The sequence below is a fragment of the Dermacentor variabilis genome, chromosome 8, assembly GCF_050947875.1.
Source record: "Dermacentor variabilis isolate Ectoservices chromosome 8, ASM5094787v1, whole genome shotgun sequence".
In the NCBI taxonomy this organism is placed as follows: Eukaryota; Metazoa; Arthropoda; class Arachnida; order Ixodida; family Ixodidae; genus Dermacentor; species Dermacentor variabilis.
Genome location: NC_134575.1, coordinates 90,230,484 through 90,251,921, shown reverse-complemented (window position 1 = coordinate 90,251,921; position 21,438 = coordinate 90,230,484). Strand labels below are relative to the sequence as shown.

At 43.7% G+C, this 21,438-nt stretch overlaps 1 protein-coding gene across 1 annotated transcript in view; it reads left to right on the top strand.

The window, feature by feature from the left end:
* The window catches only part of LOC142591479 (pseudouridine-5'-phosphatase-like), a 54,818-nt gene extending 33,715 nt beyond the window's left edge, over nucleotides 1–21,103 (top strand). The window contains exons 3-4 of the mRNA XM_075703808.1: nucleotides 20,229–20,461; nucleotides 20,909–21,103. Of these exons, the coding sequence (XP_075559923.1) occupies nucleotides 20,229–20,461; nucleotides 20,909–21,103 (428 nt within the window). The remainder of the gene's footprint in view (nucleotides 1–20,228; nucleotides 20,462–20,908) is intronic.
* Nucleotides 21,104–21,438: the final 335 nt, after the last annotated feature.

Here is a 21,438-nt window from a genome sequence, read left to right as displayed (position 1 = left end):
AAAGATGAGCAGGGATTATGAGAGCGAGGGGCTGATCAAGAGCCTACACCATAATGTTTGCTCTTTGAGTTCCCATACTCTAAAATTTCACAAGCTGTATGTGCCTATGTAAGTAAAACGTATGGCGGTTTCAGCGTATTTTCTTTGTTTACCCCCATCTATTCCTGCTAGGAAGTCGATGCTCAAAGAGACACGGTGCGATGCCTGGTGTGTGCACATGAGGATACTGCAAAAATACACCGCACATATGTTGTGTGTTGCGAAGATGTAAAGCCAGCTTGTATGTTCGGTTTCACTGCCTAAGTAGGCTAGTTTAATGATGTTTTTTTTTCAAGGCAATTACTTCATTGACGAGTTACCACCGCTTTTGTGTGTCCGGAACAAATATGTAGGAGGCGGAGCCAGAGGTTGCGGCCGTGGCCACGGTTCATTAAGGCTGGCCTGCCAAGGAGCCGCGGGATCCCGGGAGAGGCCGATACTGAAACGCCGCTATCCTGGTCTATTTCTCACCCTCTGCGCATGCGTGCCGTCCTCTTGTTCACCGGCTCTCGAGTCGATACTCGTGCCGCTACAAATGTTTCTAATCTGATACTAGTAACATGTTCTTCTAACAATACTGATACTTCTAACAAGCAGCGAGAATGCCACGTCCCTGTGATGTCGTGGGATGCGCGAACGGTCCGCGGAACTTGGCCAAGTGTATTTGAAGCGCCGAATCAAACATTACTTATCACTGTGTGCCAACGAGTGAACGTCTCCGTTCGAAGCGGTTAAGTGCCGTGCCTCTGCCACACTGCGTTGGCAAAGAGCCGCAAAGTCGCATAGTGTGCTCGCTGCACTTTCGTCCAGAGGATTACGAGTTCAACGCCGAGTTACAGAAGTCGCCGAGTTACAGAAGTTACAGAAGTTACAGAAGTCGTTACAGAATGATAATAATGGCAACGATGATGATTGTGAGGCATGATGATAATTACGACAATGACGATCATGAGTGTAACGTTAACCGATAAAAAATTGGGGAGGCGATTGAACCTCTAGTTTATGTCGATCATAAATCATACGCTTCATAGAGCCACTTCTCACCCCCTCATCGCCAGAGAGGATATAGCTTTCCATCAACCACAGCTAGCCATTGAGTAGGCTTTCAAACTTTCTCGGTCAATGGCATAACTGTATTCCTTCCTTGCCTGTGAAATGACTTTCCAGTTTTTTTGTGACACGTGGGCAAACTCGTGAACACCGTCCCAGATTTAAGGACTCCATGACTGGTGTATATGTCCTTAAATTTACCCCAGATAAATTCAAACAAATTACACCGTAACCGAATGCAAAGAGAACGATGCCGTGTTAGCGTTTTCAAGTGAAATTTCGCAGATGCATTTCAATGCTAGCTATTCGATCTCATAAATAATTTATTGACACCAGCACTAAGCTTACGTCAGCATGAATGAATTTTCTCATTGGTATTATCACACACCAATCTTTTCGTATTTCTTTGCTCATTCCATTTAGCCTGCAAAATGCCAGATTTGTAGAATCGTATTGATATTTCATTTCAGCCAAACCGGTCGTAACACGTAATACCGGAATGAGGATTATATGCTAGCTGCATGCCCTGGATTTAGGCCTAAGTATGACATACCAATTATTCTAAAAATAAACCAAATCGAAAAAACAGTAAATAATTATATATGCCGTACTCATATTTAAGACACGAACGTTACATCTTCGTTACACTTGTTCATGCGTGGTCCACATTTCTGCCGAATGTGAACTCGCTGTAAAATAGACTTCATCTAAAACCGTCGATAATCGTGTGAAGGAGGCTATGTAATTCTGTCGAGCACTTCCGGAAGGAACTATGCTTTATGCCTTTTATTACCTTGCGCTCCAAATGAATCCTCCGCTGATTCTGATTGTTTACTCGAAAGTTGAAAGGTAAACATTGACTTCTTTCGGAAAAATGACAATAATGCCTCCCCGCATTGAAAATTCGCCTTTAACGTCTATGAAATTGTCATACAGATAATTTTATAGAAATGCTGTAGTTACCTACATAGTATAAACTTTCATTGTACAGCATTCACACAATCTTGCCCATTTGACCAAAATATAACAACGTTGTCTTGTTTCACTTATCGAGGAGTCTGAGAACGCAAACTACGCATCACTTATAACGTAAAAACACAAAGAGAAAGCCAGAATATTCCGTAATTGTTGCTATAGCTTTAATTATTCTCACTTCTGCCGAACATACCACTTAATGAATTTCCAATAATAATGGGAAATCGTTCTAAGATTTGCATCTCACGCCTCTAGAAAAGAAAAAGAAAACTAGTATTAGAAATGTGCTTAATCTACCAGAAACGAAGACATATCAGAATTTGCCTGCAAATTTCTGTAAGTTCTTGTAATTTCTTGTAAATTCTTATAAAAATTTCCCAATTTCTTGTAAGTAATATTGTGAGCAACCGACGCACTTTGATAAATTATGCCGTGCGACCGACGCCTCAGCTAGCACGAGTGAAGAACACGGGAAACTGGCATGGTACGCACGAGAAACACTTCTGAAACAGCTGGCTGATTTTGAGAAGCGAGAAATATGCCTGAAATCGTGGCCGAACCTGCAGGCCTCAATGGCAGTTAATGCCGCTCAATACACGGAATCGTCCACGCAATGACATCAGTGCTTGAATCTAATTATGCTTTGCAGTCTCGTTTTGAAATTCTCCAACTCGATTTCAAGCAAGCTTGGAACTGTGTTTTTTGTCAGTTTATTTGCAATTTTAGAGTGCCTGATAACTGGCTCCACAATCACTGAAAGCCTGGCCTGGTTATAATGAAGCTGCATTCATAGGTTAGTTAATTAGCAACTTTTCACGACCCTCGAATAAACTTCAGCATACCATGACCAAGGTCTACGCTGCCAGGCCACTTCTGTTTACTTATTTCGCCGATGCTCTGCATTTCTAAACCACCGGAAAACGTAATCGCGGGTTTCAGTTGAAATTGTCGGAGGTTCAAACCTCAGCATACGACGACCATGTCGCTGTGCCTTGTGGCGAGAAGGAAAGCGTTTTGGAATTTCTGCACAAAACAAAAATAATGAACCTTTGTCGCAGAAAGTTTGTCAAGTAAGAGTTGGACCACTGTTTTTTCATTTATTTATTTATTTATTTATTTATTTGTTTATTTATTTATTTATTTATTTATCACACTACCCACAGCGCCAGGTTGGCATTACAGTCAGCGGGGAGGGGTTAGGTGGTGAGACGTACATATATCATTGAGAAAAAAAGCAGTTAATAAGAATACATAAAGAGAAAAAAATTACGGTTCTGGGCAAATCGCCAACGCAAAAAAAGAAGAGAAAGAGATAAGAATGGCATATTCGTACATGTGCGAAGCGAAAAAAAGCGGTTCTGGTGGCGCAAGCACAAACTACAAAACAAAAAACTGCAGGTCACCCGGCTGAAGCAAAGGCATCACTTAAAATCTCTGTTCTTCATATATACTCTTTAACCTTAAGTGGGTGATCGTGCCTGGAGATGTGTACTCCGGTGGTTTTATGTAGCTATGACGATTGAAGCCGGTTTTTGAATCATATATCTTGCGCAAAAATTTTAATCTGAATATTTTTCTACGAATTTTAAGTGTATCCCAGCCTAATGTTTCTTTTGTTTGGGTTGCGCTGAAATACCGAGTATAACATTGAACCACAGAACGGGCTGCTAAGCTTTGTGCTCTTTCTAGTTTCCTTATATCTGTCACCGTCCAAGGCTCCCCGATCAACAAGCATACTCCAGTATTGGTGGCATGACAGTCTTGTAAAGTAGGTTCCTTGTTTCTAAAAGAAAGTATTTCACATTTCTACGTAACATAGCAAGAACTCTACACGTCTTAGCAATTATATGGTTAACATGACGGTTCCAGCGCAGTGGAGGGTCCAATCCGATTATATTTATATTCACTCACAGATTCAAGATTTGTCCCGTTAATGCAATACATATAACACATGTGGTGACCTTCGTCTCGTAAAGCACATCTGCCCACTTTTATCAAGATTTATACTCATGCCCCATTTGTCACACCACTCTGCGACCTTGTCTAAACCCTTCTGTAGTTCATTGTAATCATCGGGACCTTTCATAACACGTTACAATACGCAGTCATCCGCAAACGATCGGATGAAAGATGATATGATAAAGGTACTATCTTTCATGTATAGCAAAAAAAAATAGAGGACCAAAAACTGAACCTTGAGGCACACCCGAGGACACATCAAGAACATGTGACCGCATACCGCCAACGACTACGCGTTGTGTCCTGCAATTTAAGTATTCTTTTATCCATTCAACAACCCTTGTATTTATGTTGTACTACAACAATTTCACAAGCAGCAAGGAGTGGGGCACCAGGTCAAAAGCCTTCCTGAAATGTAAAAAAATGCAATTTACGCAACCCTCTTTGTTAACAGTGGATGCTACGTCGTGCGTTAATTCTGCAAGCTGAGTAATACTAGAAAAACGGCTTCGAAATGCATGTTGCTGAGGGATCAATAATGCAAACAAATTAAAGTGAGCCATGATGTTGCTAAAAAGTACATGTTCAAAGATCTTGCAGAGTACACTAGTCAAAGACACCGGTCGCTAATTCAACACAAATTTTTGAGGTCCTGACTTCAGAATAGGAACAACGTTGGCAATTTTCCAGTCTGAAGGCAATGTTCCGCATGCCAACGACTTAGCAAAGAGCACATGAAGGTATTTAGACATCGGGCCTGCACAAGCAGTAAGCTGAAAGTTCGGCAAGTCAACGGGACTGCAGGCACTAGTGGTACTTAAACGCTCAAGTTGTAGTTTAATGTCCCGCCTGTCGAAAATGATGTCATTCATAGGTCCCCCTCCGATAAGCCCGTAGTGAAACATTGAATGAGTATTAGTTGCGCGCGCAGAAAAAACAGAACAAGGAGCTAAAAAATTCTGCCTTATCTAGACTATCATGAACAAGAGACCTATGGTGTTCGAGCACAAGAATCCACACCATTCTTTTTTCAAATTATGGGGTTTTACGTGCCAAAACCACTTTCTTATTATGAGGCACGCCGCAGTGGAGGACTCCGCAAATTGCGACGACCTCGTGTTCTTTAACGTGCACCTAAATCTATGTACACGTGTGTTTTCGCATTTCCCCCTCATCGAAATGCGGCCGTCGTGGCCGGGATTTGATCCCGCGACCTCGTGCTCAGCGAACCAACACCATAGCCACTGAGCAACCTCGGCGGGTGACACTATTCTTCTTAATAACCTGCCAGAATTCTCCAGTGCTACTTTTTAACCTAGAATGAAAAGAAGCAGAAAAAATGCCGTTCGCGTGTGATATTGCGGAATTCGCCTCATTTGACGCTTGCTGCAATTGTTGCTTTTTCTGCAGTGTCAAACCGACACTGTTTGTTCTGTACGCCTGGTATACTCAATTTTTCGCCAGTGCCCTACGAACTTCCCTTGTGAACCACGGCTCAATTTTACCCCGCCTTCCCGTCATTATCCATGATGGGACGCATTTCTCACGCAACTCGAAAATCTTACTTTTAAGCAAACGCCACGATTTGTCTACGTTCAGCCATTCTGACAATGTTTCAAATGCGTCGTAATACGAGTCGAGTGCCAACGAAATTTCATCGACTTGTACCATTAGGTAGGTGTATATCCGCCTACCAGCGCAATTAGAGACTTTGATGCACTCCATTTTCAGTTTGCACAAGAAAGAGGGTTGTAAGATGAGCAGAGGTTGCGTATCCACAGGCAGATTAGTTAAAAGTAAGTCTTACACATTACTTCCATGCGTAGATTTGCACACCAACTGCCATAACGCAAATGAGTTGTATAATTTCATCATTTCCTTTGCCGATGCACTAGATACATTAGGAATTGTAGCAATTTGCAACCAATTAATTTCGGGTAAACTAATATCACCACCGATCACTAAGGATTCATAATTTCTCATTTGCACATCCTCCACAAGCTTAGCTAAAACCTGTAGCTTCCTGCCAAGAAGCCTGTAAATGGAACAGACCGCCAGCGATTTTCCATTTTTCAAATGAAGTTTCACCAAGGCAACCTCAGTAGAATCGTTTCACTTGACTAACATCGGCGACTGTATTTTCTGATCAACGAGAATAAGCACACCACCTCCGTGACAGTCTCTTATCTTCTGTTTAGTTATCGTAGTTGCTAGGAAATACAACCCAATCCCTGTCGTTACCATCTAACCGCGATTCAGTGCTAAAAATTACAGATGGTTTACTGATGTCAATCAATTTATAAAATTCCTCTGTTTTGTTTCGGAGGCTTTTGCAGGTAACGATAATGAACGATAACAACGCGTCTTTCTCTCGGCTTTTTCAAACAACTCGCACAACTTTCCCCATGGATTCGTCATAAACACACTTCATTTTATGCAAGTGGAGTACGTCACCTTTAACGCACCCTTTATCTGCCTCAGTCTGGTGTTCCTTGCCAGAACTTATTCTCTACACACCGGAACCAGATCAAGGTTGCTTAACGGAAGTGCATGTTTCATGGCTATGATTCTCGCCTGAGTACGCGGTTCTAGTTAAGAAGGAAAAGCTCTACAATGAAATATTGGACAGTGTATTTATTCGGCATCACGCTTTAGAGTTCTATAAGCAGCAGAGGCCAGGATTAGAAAGTTAAAAACCTTTCAAGAGAACGGAAGTCACATAAGGAATTCATTCTTTCGTTTTTAAATTACACCCTGGAACACTGGCGGTCGCAACGTTTTTAGAATAGTGTTTTTATGTGCCATGAGGATCCCACTGTTTTACATGTAAGCAAATGAAAACTATAGATAATGTTTTTTTATTCGTGGGAAGGGCGTGATATATGTGACATTTTCCAACACTCAATAAAAAACTAGTTTTGTTTCTAGCTGCAGGGACATTAGGCAGTTAGCAATAATTAATGAAGTCAGACTACTTAAGCGCTCTAGAGCGCTAACTGGCGTCTAGGTTAGATGGCGTGCCCATCTATTCCTGTTCTGTTGCCGTACCGATAGAAAACTAGCCCGTGCATTTTTTGTGGGAGAATTGTTTGTTTTCTGGCGATACACAACGTCAGCATTGTTGTTCGCGATAGGAGACCAGGGTGGCACCGCTGTCAAGTTGAAGGCAATGTCAAACGCAAATGCCAGTCTCAATTTGACTAGAGCTTAGGTACTTTGCTTGTGAAGTGTAACACGCTGTCTTGATTACACACATTAGTAACAAATTATGGCCGATTTCTTTGAGAATCGAGCTCCTGTGCTGGAACACAGAGACTTCATCTAAGCATCGGTCATGCATTTCCTTTAAGTGAAGTGCAATACATTGAGCTACATACGCGAAAGTGCCCAGAAACGAAAAAAAGAAGCCTAATAAAAACGTGTCAAATAGTTTACTTCTTCTAAGGCTACCTAAAAACATATGCACATTGTTTTAGACCGCATCTAGTCACACTATCAACTTCTCGGCAGTGCAATGTTAATGCAAATCCTAATAGCAATGCACACTCATTTTAGCATGTGCAAAAGTGGATGAATGAAAAAGCTTGCCTGCTCAAGTTAGATTCATTACAGCACTTGACATTCTCGTTCTAATGCATTGTTATTTTCCATTTCGTGTTTTCACCCATGAAATATCCTGGCTTCTACTCCTAACAGAGGTCATGGGTTGAAGTGCCTCGATGAAATATACTGTGGGCATTTCTTATGCACTTCATTGTGTGCAGGTGATTATCATCACATTGGTTTCTTCGGCTTCATCGGTTGTGGGGACTCATATCGAGTTTTACCTGTCCCTATAGTGCGATCGGTCCGCCACGTATTTGGCGCGTAAAAAGGGTCCTGTTCTCTGCTACGTCGCAATATCATAATTATACATGCCTTCATTGAGTCCGGCTTGATAAATACCAAAGGTAGCAGGTTCGACACTCGATTTTCACAACGTCAATTGGAAACTAAGTTGGGCATATCGTTGGTTCGCACATGTCTTCAAATGAGTTCGACTCACCCCAAACGCGAGGGTGTGACTCTCACGGATGTCGAGGGTATGAGTGTCTTAATTAGGTCTATCCTAATTAACTATATGGAAACACAGGGATAACCATTAATAGGAACAGGGATTAGAAATGCGGCCATAATGAAACACAATATGATATGGCCATATAATAGGTGCGAGGTATCCCGAGGTATGTTGAAAGGTGTAAAGTATCCAGGATTTAAATTTGGATATGAGGTCGTTTGCCTGAAGTCAGGAATACCGTCAGTACTCGGTGGCGAGCAATGGTCAGTCGGACTCCTCGTATTGTGCGCTCACTGGAAGACTACTCATGAACATGTGCAGTGTGATTTGGGCTGGACTATTTTTGGAGGGAGGGAATGGCTAAGAGTAAAATGGATTTTTAGGAACGTATAAGGAATATGGAAAAAAATGAGCGTGGACGGCGAGACTGCTCAAGTACTTGCAAAGAAAAACACTGACTCACAATGGAGGAATAAATTTTGGAGGAAGAAATAGCAACCAACATGGCAAAAGAAGAACGCCAAATGCAATGTCAGAGAGGCACAGACTATCTCATAGGTGGCTGCGATGGAAAAGAAACCTTCTAGGAGGTACTACAAGGGAGGAAAACAAAAGCCGCACTCCTCATCTCCGGCGTTGCGCCCCCCCCCCCGCCCACCTTCATCTCTTACACGCCCGGGATTAAGCCGCGACAGCCAGTTGCCGTTCCCCGTGGCGAAATACACAGTTGCTGCCAGTGCCCAATGCCTCCCTCCCCCCTTTTCTCCCCATGGACTTTGCGCGACGGCCAACGGCACGTTTTCTCACTGCCTTCCTCCCTCGCTCACGACAAATCGAGCCGCGATCGCGAGCTCCCATGGCGTACAGAATACAGAATACGTACAGAATAAGGCGCGCGGCGGCGGTATTATCGCCCTTGGACTTTATACGGAACATCACCGTGACGCCAACGTTGACGGCAACGGCTCAATGGCGTCTGGACTGTCCATATGATTGTTACCGCAATAAAAGTTGGGATTACACGAAGAGCTGCTCCTTAGGTGGAATAAATGCCCAGAAAAAAAAAGGGTGGCGGGCGAGCTCGGGGTTTGAAAATTAAATGCGCTATTGATCGTGAGCTTAATAACATATTCAAAAGAGACAAAGGCACCCAAATAAGATTCTAGGCTCGTGTAAGAGCACTCGGAGCTTAAGGAAAGATGTGCAAACGGCTAAAAGAGGTGAAGGGGGTAACATGTTCGAAGGAGACGATGCGCTGCGCTACATCAGAGCCGGTATTAAGGGTGGCACGTAAGAAAGTGTAGTCCAGACTCAAACAGATCCAGCGACAATATAGAAGAATGAGAGAACAAAATTAGACATATAAAATACATACTGCAAAAAAGAAAACAGAAGAAAATGTATCTCCTAACACCCCAACAGGACTCGATGAAATTCCAAAAGAGCTAATCTATACCTCGGTCCGAAGCGCAAGGGATTGCTGGCTAATGCCATAGAGCAAGTGATTAGAACAATGAAGATTGAAATTGCAAGGCGTCAAAACAACGTGAACGTCATATACAAATGTATAGGTGATAATGACAAGAAAAACTAGTGCAGGCCAGTTAGAGTAACGTAACGTACGGTAATGTTGTGTACAGTAACGTAAAGTAATTTACAGTGAGTAGCAGTCGTGCTTCTGAAAAGTGAAAATTCCGTTAACTACAGGCTAGGATAATATTTTTCCACTTCCTAACAATACTTAATGGTCTTCTATTTTATTGAGAATACACACCTTTTAGTCTATTCGGAATGATTTCTCCAGTACTTTCTTTTCCCCCAGCCACCAGCTTACACTTAAATAATTAATACGCCGTCCTTAATTTCTGTTTGCATGAAAAAATCAAAAATTTTATTCCATCTTATTGCTTGCCGTATTTGCAAAACTCCGCTGTCTTTTCTCACCTTTCTCGTGGCCCAATCCATCTTTATTTTAAGCGGCCATAAACTTTCATTTTCGTAACAACGAGCGTTCTACTCATATTTGCAATAACCGTGTACTTGGTGTCCCACATTCTTGATATCTCCCTTCATTTCGTGTCAAAATTTTCAACGAAGAGGCATTTGTAGACTCCTGCCACACATTCCTTCTATATTGTTTTCTATCAATGTCTATTCTAATAAATGGTTTCATTCCGCGCTTTTCTGGCTTCATAAGGAGCAGAGAGCTTGTAGCCCTACAAGTCTTAATTGTGGCTTTGCAATGACGCCATGCCAATCAGTCCACCGACGTTTGGTTAACCTTAAAGCCAAGCAACCTCTTTAGATTTAGGCGCAGAATAATTCTTGCGAACGTTAACGTTAGTACAGTTGCTGCTTTCGAAGTGCATCGCACTATCTTCCGTTTACTGTGACCTAATATCAATCTATGTTTAAATGTAGTTAGTTCCGCTTCCCCTTTATTCTCAACGTTTTATGTGTGTTTACATAGAACGTTGCATCACATATGCACCTGTACAACAATGCTGATGAATCAGAGCAAGATGAGCCAGCCGGTACAATTCTACCTAATGCGGGGACTTAATAGGCTGTCAAGCTGCCCTGTCCTCCTTCATTTGTGTTTTGTAGTCTTTTCCCGCCCTTTAAGTAAGAATACAATTACTGCAGAACAAATGTTTTGTTATTTATAAAATACACTTTGTACAATTTGAAAGAACAAATTTAAAGTGTCTCGGCCACATTTGGGTTATCCAGTTGTCTCGTTCTGAAGCATTCGCACTGCATAAACATGCAGTGTTTTAATATAATTGATGAACATGGCACGGTATCGTTTATAAGCACGCATTGGACGAGCAGGTAGGTCCTCGTGCTCGAGGACTCCGCCACGGGCGCCACAGCTGCCCTCGGTGCCGGCATGCAGGTCGCCATGGTATCTGATCCACGTATGGATGAAGACAGCAAGCGTCAGGCAACCACTTGCATGAACACGTTGATAAACTTCAAGCCCGAGCTCTTAGAACTTCCGCGATTTGAGGACGGCCCCTGCGCAGGTTAGTACGGCATTTTATATGCGAATCACTTGAGCCAATCCACTTTAAAGGTCCACGAAGTCTAGGAGACACGCAAGCCTGTTTCACATTCACATAAGGGAATCATCTATTACCTCTTCCATATATTCACTTTGCATTGACAGTAAAATACATTTGTTGTAGGTTCTATTGCTGGCCCGTAGTAATTCTCAATGCTACTGATGGAAGTGTTGATCTTCGATGCAGATAGTGTAGCCCATTTTTCACTCTTTTCTCCATCCTAAAGTAGGTGAGCGCCATCGTTGTCTGTAGAGCAGGTATAAAATAGGCTCCGAATATAATATAATATAATATTTGGGGTTTTACGTGCCAAAACTACTTTCTGATTATGAGGCACGCCGTAGTGGAGGACTCGGGAAATTTTGACCACCTGGGGTTCTTTAACGTGCACCTAAATCTAAGCACACGAGTGTTTTCGCATTTCGCCCCCATCAAAACGGGGCCGCCGTGGCAGGGATTCGATCCCGCGACCTCGTGCTCAGCAGCCCAACACCATAGCCACTGAGCAACGATGGCGGGTTAGGCTCCGAACGATGAATACCTTTTGACGATGAGCGTGGACGTGATGGACGTGATGCAAACGCCCATGAGCAGTGTCGTGTTTCTTCCTGGTCCGTTGTTCATCGGTTTTCTTCGATAACATGGAGTACCCACTCAACCAGCGTTCAATGCTTCTAATCAACACTTTCCTTCGGAAGCGCAATAATAGGAAGCGTTCCTTGAGAAGCTTTAACAGGGAAAGAAAAACTGATATATATTCGTCATGATGCGTTTGGTGCCACACGCGTGGGGTGCCGCCGAGACAAAAGATGACATTGGCGAGCATAATCGTTGGGTCCCAGCTGTATTAGTACTGGCGTGTTCACAGAGCTTGATCCAGTCGTCGACATCCTGTCCCTCCAGGTCAGAGAACACACCTGGGTCACGATGTGGGGCAACCGTGACGATTGGAGCATTCGGACAAGCCGAAGCCGCGAAGAAGCCGGAGGGCTTGTCACCTGGAGGCATGGCGACAAGCTCGGTGTGCCGACCACTTCGGAGTTCCGTGGTGAGGACGGTGATCACTGACCTCCACCAGAAATGTTACTTGTGGAAAGGCACTGACGAAAGATGGTATTTACACGCTATTTACATTAAGGCCAGGCAGCCAGGCTGACACTCGTTCGTGCCAAGGGCACCGACAAACTTATTCGTCGTTCTCGCGGCGGCTTGTCTCTTTAGCATTGCTCTATGATATCGCAATAATACTTTGTGCCAACCGAATGCAGATATATGAATGCAGGAAGTGAAAGTGTTAGGCAAGGGTAAATATTAGTGATCAATGATTAGTTTCGTTTGAGACGGCTCTCAATTTAAAGTGAGAAAGAGCAAGGCTATTCAATAGAATACCACGCAACCTAGCCGTAGTCGAGGTCAGAGCAGATGAATTTAGGCTGTTGCTCGCAAAGAAATAGGCCGCTTTATAACAGGAAGATAAGGATATAGCATAGACCTATTGATTGAACGTTTAACCTGGTTGATGTCATACGCAGCAGTTGAAGTGGGAGGTAAAGCACCAAGGCAGTAAAGAAAGAAGTTCTCTTAAGTTACAATAAAGAAATCACAAAGCTAGAAAGTGTCTACCTCAGAAGATAGGATAAAGCTCGCGGAATTTTCAAAGCTGATAAACAGGAAGAAATTAGTACCTATTAAAAATGATAACATGGAAAAAAATTTTGGATGCCGTAAGGAAGTTGACGCGGCAAGAAAACATGGCATAGCAAATACCAAAAAGCATCCACTGAAAGGTGAGCAGGGCAATGTCATGAGCAGGTTCGATGGCACAGTAAAGCTTGCAGATTATTTTCTACTGACCTGTACAGCAGCTAGAGCGGCCACGCAACCTTGATTGGAAGTAGACAGGTGCAAGAAAGAGAGGCCCCTTGTGTAACAAGAGATGACTTTCTACGTATTTGCAAGACATGTCTCGCGAAAGGGTTAGGGGAAGATGGAATAACAAGCAATTTTATCAAAGATGGTGGGGATACTCCCTTTTTTATTCGTTTGGTATCACACGGACCATAACTTTGTGTAGCTTGCGGCCCTTTATACCCAATGCTTCACGACTTTTCACGGCTTTTCTCGCACCGAGAGATTCGAGTAACAGCAGCACATTTTTTTCCCCTTTAACCCCTCGACAACAGCACAATTGCTGAGAGTAGAAAAACTTAATCAGAATGTTTGCAGCTGCAAATATGTCAGCAGCATGCACATCGGCTAAGCGATTGTCTCCACGCTATGGACTCCGTTTGAAAGGATTCATAAAGTAACGAGCATCGACCATATTGGCAACACACTTCGTGGGTGTGTGGATCGATAAGCCTACACGAGCTATTCGCCAGATGTTGGCGCTCGGTCCTTCAATAAGGTTACCCACAGATTCCCACGGAAGCATGCTGCGCTGAGCGAGCAAGAGTGAGCTCAGCAAACGGGCTCAATGAACCGCGGCGGCCGCGGCATCTATGCTACCCTAATGTCGCGTCGCCACATGCAACGGTAGGGGCCCCTCGGTTAACCCCCTTTCTTCTTGTTGATCTCCACAAATGTGGAGATCAACAAGAAGAAATGCTATGCAACAATAAGCTATGCGATGAGCAAAATGAGAACAAGTGGAAAGCAGGAGCCGTTTAAGCAGGAGCCAACGTTTCGACAAGCGGACTTGTCTTCATCAAGGCGACGTGTTTTCCTCGCCACAGTATATATAGATTGGGTTCTTATGAAGGGGAGAGAGTGTCTGCTATGCTAATAAGCTGTCTGTACGAACCCACTTGCAAAAGAAACTCTGAGTGTCACTGCTCTTGGAAAAAAAAATTTTCATGAAAAATGCCCGTTAGGCCGCATATTCTTGAGCAGAATATTTGAGCCGTTTAGTAAGCCGGCAGATTTGATCTATAATACCGCATGCGGATATGGCGTCATGTGTGCCGTTTTCCAAGCGGGCAAACGCAAGCGCGTTTATGATTGGCCGCTGGTGCTAGAACCTGTGGTAAAACTCACAGAATAATGAAGTGACTGGCTGACTGCGTTTACTACTTTTAAATGCGTAGCATTGATATGCTTACCCAACGAGAAAACCACCCGTAACGTAACACGAAAAGCTTCGGCCCATCCCTGAAACAGCGCAATGCCGGTCCTGCCCACGGAGGAGATGAAGCAGGCTTCATGCACTCAGCAAAGGGAAGCGCAAAGTGCATACATTCTTCAGAATCACGCATACGATACAAAGAGATCTCGCAGCAGCGAGCTGCTTTACCTTCGTGCTGCCTGTGGCTTCCAAGCGAACGAAGTGGCGAGAACACAGCCCTCCCAAATCTCTGAGCACATCGCGCACCCAGTGCTTTTCGCGGATCGCTTTCAAGATATGGGCCCATACGTCTCTCCTGAACGCGAAGCCACGAGAACACAACGCGCGAAAGTATCAGAAGTCGGCACACACTGTCGGCACCGCAGATTGCGTTCAAGATATGGTCAGCGCTGTGCATCCTCGTTCGACGCTCATGGATTTATAGCAATCAGATGGTCATCAGCGCGTGCAGTGCCTCCACTTGCAGTAGTTTGCTTGCCTTTTCAATTGACCATAGGTCGCCGTCGGCAGCAGTGCGTGTCGCCGCAGCGCTGTCGTTTATAGCGATCGTATCAAGTTTCATACCATTTATAATGACACCGTTCTACTTGGAGATGCACAAGTGCTACAATGCTTACACATACTTTCAGGTTCAGTACAGTTTGACTTTATTCTTCATTCAAAAAACAATGAGTAAATAACAAATAGTACGCAGACGAGGGTCTCAAATTCCATTACTGCACCGGGACCCCCAATTCTAAAAAGGAAAAAGAAAGATGTGTACAAAACGTGGGTTAAAGCAGCAAAGATTTTTAAAAAAGTACAATGAAAACAAATTAATGCAGGTAATGCAATAAATTGGTAACAGACAACAAACAAAAAATTACATACATCAAAAGGCATAATTGTACAGAGAACATGTTATAGGAATGAAACTATTTTCAAAAACAAATAAACCACCTTAACTTATGTTTGAATACATTCAAAGATGACCTTAGTTTAAGTGAATGGGGTTGGTCATTCCATATGTTTCATGCTGAAAACGACGATATCATTTTTCCTAGCTTGTGTTACATTTAGGTAATAAAACTTGTAATAATACGCAAAACAAGTGTGGTTGGTATTAGTGAGTAACTGATTTGCAGTCCAGAAATTCGTAAGGAACTTGTTTGTTATGTAATTTAAAAGAGAGAATACTTAGTGGACACTTAAACAAGACAGATACAGATAATATAAAGTTTGCCTGCAGTAGCGGGAGAGCATTTGAATAATAAGATATCTCGGTGATCATGGGAATAGCCTCGTTCTGTGTGTGTTGAATAGAGAAGAAGTGGCAGTTCTACGTTTTTCCACAGGAATCAATACCATAGGCGATATGATTATAAATGAGCGAAAAGTATAGAGATAAGAATATGTTTTCTGAAAGAAATTCAAGTCATTTTATGAGATCTCTTACACCAAAAGCTGCTTTCTACTTAACAAACAGAATATGATTAGTAAATTAGAAGTGAGAATCTAATTTCATTCCAAGGAACAACACACAGTCCGCGACAGGAATAAGAGTACTGTCGAGAGTTACTTGCGGGATAGAGGGCACGATCCTTTGCTTTGTTTTAAATAACATGAACTGAGCTTTGAAAGTGTTTAAAATTAAAATATTTAACTGACACCATTCAAATATTGTCGCTATAGTTCAATGTTCCGTTTCACAGCTACGGTTTGTTAAAAGTTATCAGACATGGGAATAATGGTACCATCAGCATATAAAATAGCTTTAGTCACAACATCGTGTGACTAAACGTGTGGTCAACAACATTGTGTAAGTCGTTCATGTAAATGCCAAACAACAAGGGTCCCAGTATTGAGCCCTGTGGTACCCCTTGATAAATAACTTTCGGCTCGCAATAAGCGCCCCCTACACAGACTTAAAGAACTTGCAGAGGAGTTTCGGCGTGGCTTTCTTCTAGTGCTTTCCTTAGTCCAGATTGTTTTCCTGCCATGAGTGAATAAAAATTACACAGTCGAACATTGGTTATTGCATGGCGCAGGGAATGGCTTTAGTCGCAGTGGCATGAGTGAGAACCGCCGATGTGGGTGTTTCTTTGTTTTTTGGCATGCCGAAATCTTCCTTTCCGTGATTTCGTACTCTATAGTTGACATCGCAACTGCGCGTTCTACGCAAGATTCATTCAGCACATTGGCAGAGGTGTGCGTTGGTCTTTCAGCTTTGCAGTTAGTCAAAACTAAATACGTTTTTAGAACATGTTTGCTTTCACCATGAACGAGCCTAATGAAAATGTCGCACAGATGCCAATAACAGCGTAACTAACAAGTATTACACTAGCGCTTACAAAGGGAGACATTTCTTGCTTTCCTTTTTATCTGTGAACGCACCTGCGAGTTCACAACGCATATCAAAGTGAAGCTGGCCTAGCGTAGACACGCTCATGCGTACTGCTCGTGGCGAGTGCTTCGATATAGACCAAAACCAGCATCCGAGATAACATATAATGAACGCTAGCGCAAAAAACCGTCGCCAGTGTGAGCATCGTGTGCGACGCTTTAGGTTTTGACAACTAACCATGTGTTGTCTCCTTTCGTTACATTGATAATTTAAGTGATGCTGTGTGCAGCAATCGTCACCGACTTTGTAGCTCAATGCGACTGCGCTACGCTATCACTCATTTTATACGTCGAAACCAAAAAATTTTCTACGCACAAAAATAAAACAAACACAACGGTGAAACGAGATAACATTTCACTGAAGAAAGACTTGTCTAGCGAGTGCCTCCACCGCAGCCGTGGCCTAGTGCGTAGGGCGTCCGACACGGCTGCGGCAGGTGGGTGGTTCGAAACCCACTGCCGGACACCCGCCGGTAACTAAATGGGCACAGGCGTTCACCCTACCCGGCGCCCGGTAGAGTGCGGGATGTATCGACGCCTGGGGGAGGCTAGCCAAAGCTGCGGACCACCCCGCGAGGCACACAATTTCGAACGGTAGTGCGTAAAGCGCGGTGTGTTTAAAAAAAGTCGTAGTGTGCATGGCTGCTAGGTTGGCATCTGCGCTGTGCTGCGCGCGATTTGTTCTATACTCAGTGATAGGCCGGTGACGCGTGCGACCTACCCAGTGACACATCCAACCCAGTTACACATAAGGCCCAGTGAGCCAGTGGCGAGCATTACCCAGCGACACATTCCGACCCGTGACACATACAGCCCGGTGACACCTCGCGGGTGGTGTTGGCCCCTCTTTTTGAATTTTTTTTCCGCAGCAATTATGGCGAGATGCTGACAATTCTAAAGCGATACATAGCTAAAACGAAAACAATAACCACGCAGATACGAGGCATATTTCGTATCTATGCGATGAAAATATATTGTGAAACGGGAAATCATTGTTCTATCTTCGACCGTCATTTACAAATTGTTTTGCGACATAACGGTTACGTCCCTGCCTGGGAAATCAGCAAGTATCATTGACCGTATGAGTATATATCTGAGCTATCAGGAACGACAGTCTGGCGGCCAAGTATAGAGTTGGCAATTTTCGCGAAGGTTCTGGCAAATGCTTCGCTTTAAAACAAAACTAAGCCGCAATTTAGCACCGCTAACTCATGTAGGAGATAGTATACCCGGATTTAGATAACTGCGGCCGCTCGAAAGCTGCAAGTACGTGAGCAGAAACCTTGCACAGTCTCAATAATCAGTGTTACGTTCTCATGCACCGTAACCCATAAAACATGCGATCACCTACATACTGTGACACAATCGCGTACACTCCACATATCGTGAGTTTTCAGCGTTATACTTCGAAGAAATGGCTCAACTCTGCCTCTAATGCTGTAAAAATTTGATCACCGGTAGTTGGGTAGAATCTCCACTTTCCAACCAAGCAGCCCAGTGCTGCAACTATTTTGAGCTACGTAAGCACGGATGATTTTATCATGCCAAACGCACTCTTTCAAATGACTGGCGCCTCCGTGAAGTGCCAGTTTTTTCGCGTTCCTCTATAGTGACAGCTAGCGCTTTGAGGAGCTGCATTAAACTGCAATGCCTACATTCTAAGTTTATCTATAATGCTATCACCTTTAAATAATGTAGTCTGATGGTGCTGCCTTAAGGCCTTTGTTCTGGGTAGTGGAGCGTTCACACCACTATCATGTACTGATTTCTTATTTTACGTGAATGAGCTATTTGCCAAGAGACCAAAGGCATCCACTAGCAGTAGTGCCTTTTGGGGGGACTCGTCAACAAAGCGTCGGTAAATGAATATCCTCACCTTTTCTTATATATAAAATATTGCCGCCTATGTTTTCTCTGTTTCTTTTGGCAGCTCCTCAAACAAGAAGGCCCATTGTCCTTCCCATTCTCATAAAGAAGCAGGCGTAAAGATTTTCTGGTAACTTGAAAGAAGAACCCGTGTTGTGGTGCCTACATGGCTGTGCACACGGGTACAGGTGCTTTACGTCTTGGTTTGCAAAAGCTGCCCACATGCCGTGTGTTACCAGATATGAAATTAGTGCTACATCTAGAGTCTTGCGCAGTTTAGCTGAGCAGCCCCATCATGCTGTGCTTCTGTTACCCTCTGCTATTTGTTTCACGAGCTCTCTTTTCCCTGTCAAAGACACCGAAAAGCTGTACACCGGAGCTGCGGTGAGGGTGGCCTCCCAATATGGCAAGCAGTTGACGTCAGAGCTTAAACTGTGGGTGCTAGGCACGCCAGACACCGACACGGCGCGCATGATCGTCGAGTACCGCGGTCTCCCGATCACTGCAGACAGCTTCATCGCCTTCTCCCCATCGCCAGCTTCTCCCCATCGGCGAACTCATGCCCGGTGAGATCGCACCTCGGGGAACCACTTCACTGAAGTCGTAACTACCTGAATCCATGCCTAATATTCCGACTACCGGGAAAACGGGGTGTTCTTTATTTTCCTAGCAACCAATTTTAGTTTCGCTAATGAAGTACTTCATGTGTATCAACGACATTAGTGCCATATGTTCTGTTGTGTTTGTGGTGACGCCAGAAAGCAAAATTCCAGTTTTCGATGGTTACGAAAAAGGAAAGCCTGTCTCAGCTGACTATATGATAATTAATCACTGGGAACAGTGGTCACTAGCAGCTTGCTCCTGGACTCGCTTAGCTAGTTCTGCTACAGTGCAATGCTGAATAGTAACTGACATTTCTCGTAGCCAGTGATAGTAACGCATACGAAAAACTTGTAAATAATCATTAGGGAAGCAAAATTTATGACGTAGTTCTCACCAGATATCACATATTTGTAGCGAGAGAATAGCTTCGTAATTTTCTTTTCCTTGTGTGGTAGTGTTATATTCGGAACAAAATGTGTTTTCCCCTTATTGCGCATCGTCAAAACGTGGTTTTCTGACAGTTTCACAGCCTAGATGCTATTTGTGCAATAAAACGCGCCGAAACATGCCGAAACTTGAACATCTAGGCTCACATTTCGCAATATCCTATTATTCCGTAATCCGCCCTCTACAAGCACAGATTAGGAGAGACTTGTGGTAGCCACGCATCAATATCTCTGTAAGAAAGCGAATTTCAATATCTTCTCAGCACGTGTGTCAATCTCAAGTAGAGCCTTTGTTGTTTGGCCTTTGGCAAGCTTCCCTACCTCTTGATATATTAAAGTGATATTCTTTATACCTTGTCATGTTCGTATGCTGCGGTATGTGCAATCATTTTTATGTTGACAGTTTCAATAAAGATTTAGTTGACGGTACGGTTAGCGCTCGTACTGTCTTCTAGTCTGTGTGTGTGTCACTTCGCGCTACAATACAAGAATATACGCTACAAGCACGTTACGTGATGCCAACCTTGTGTTGCCCCCACTGTGTTCAATCTGTAACTATTGCGGTCGCCTGTTTCGATCAAGTTTTGTAACACTCTTTAAATATACTCAAAACACTCGACGGCCTTCAAGCAAAGTTCTCCTAACATGCGTGCATGCAGGCGCTGACCGCATCGGGCGCCACCTACAGGCTCACGGCATCCCCATGGGCGTCACGACCATCTCTAAACGCCCTTCATTTGACGTCAAGATGACACCGAATCAACATCTTCTGACACTCTTTCACCACGTGGTCTGCTCGGGCGGAGATCCGGAAGTAAATCGCGGCAAGCCACAACTAGATATATTCCTCGTTGCCGCATCCAGGTTCGACGAGAAGACACTTCCTGAAAAGGTGGCGTGTAAATAATTTGTTTAAGATAATTTATATATGCTCTTTTTGTTCAATCGCAGTGCCGTGATTCGTGTTTTCAACAGGCATTGTTTGTTTGTCACTACGCAGTTGCTACCTTTTGAAATATTTAGCTCCGAAGCATCTTCGATGCATGTTCGATACATCTCTTACCGAGATGTACCGAGGCATCTTCTTCGGTGCATCTTCGATACATCTCATACCGCACACGCATTATATAAACCAGTAGTAAGACTTAGTTTACTGACTAAGCAGGCTCAGTTGCAACCTGTTCTAAAATTTGCTTGAAATACCTTGAGACCGCGGGGATAGGCCTTTGTCTTCAATTGGACATAAAAATAGCCCAGGAATGATTAGGATGATGATGATGATGGTGATGATGATGACATAAGAAAAGGAATTGCAATTACTGGCACATCTTTACCACAGGTGCTGGTGTTCGAATGCTCTCCCATGGGTGTTGAAGCTGCCCTAGCCGCCGGCATGCAAGTTTTCATGGTTGCTGAATCTCGCGTCGACGAAGAGAACGCGCGCCATGCCACCGTGCACCTGACCACGCTACTGGAATTCAAGCCGGAGCTGTTTGGTGTCCCTTCTTTTCCCGATTCTCCGAATAAGAACTGAAGCACTGGAATAAAGATTCGCAGTCGAAGAAATCACTTTTACCCTATCTGATGCGATAGTTGAGTCTAGTCAGTGCAGGTTGCGTAAGAACACATCTCCTCTTGCTTTTGAGGTTCGGCGATCTATCTGAGCCCACACAATTTACAAGACGCCCGGATCTTGTAAATGCAACCTAAAAAAATAATTTCTGTCTTGTTCAAACTGCGACATTCTAGACAATGGCCCGGTCCTCCGGAATGAAATCAGAGGAGCAGGTGCTAAAGAGAAACAACAAAGGTAGGTAAATATTTGCCATACAATGGGGCACGCCGGCAACCGGGACTTGTGCAAAGTGG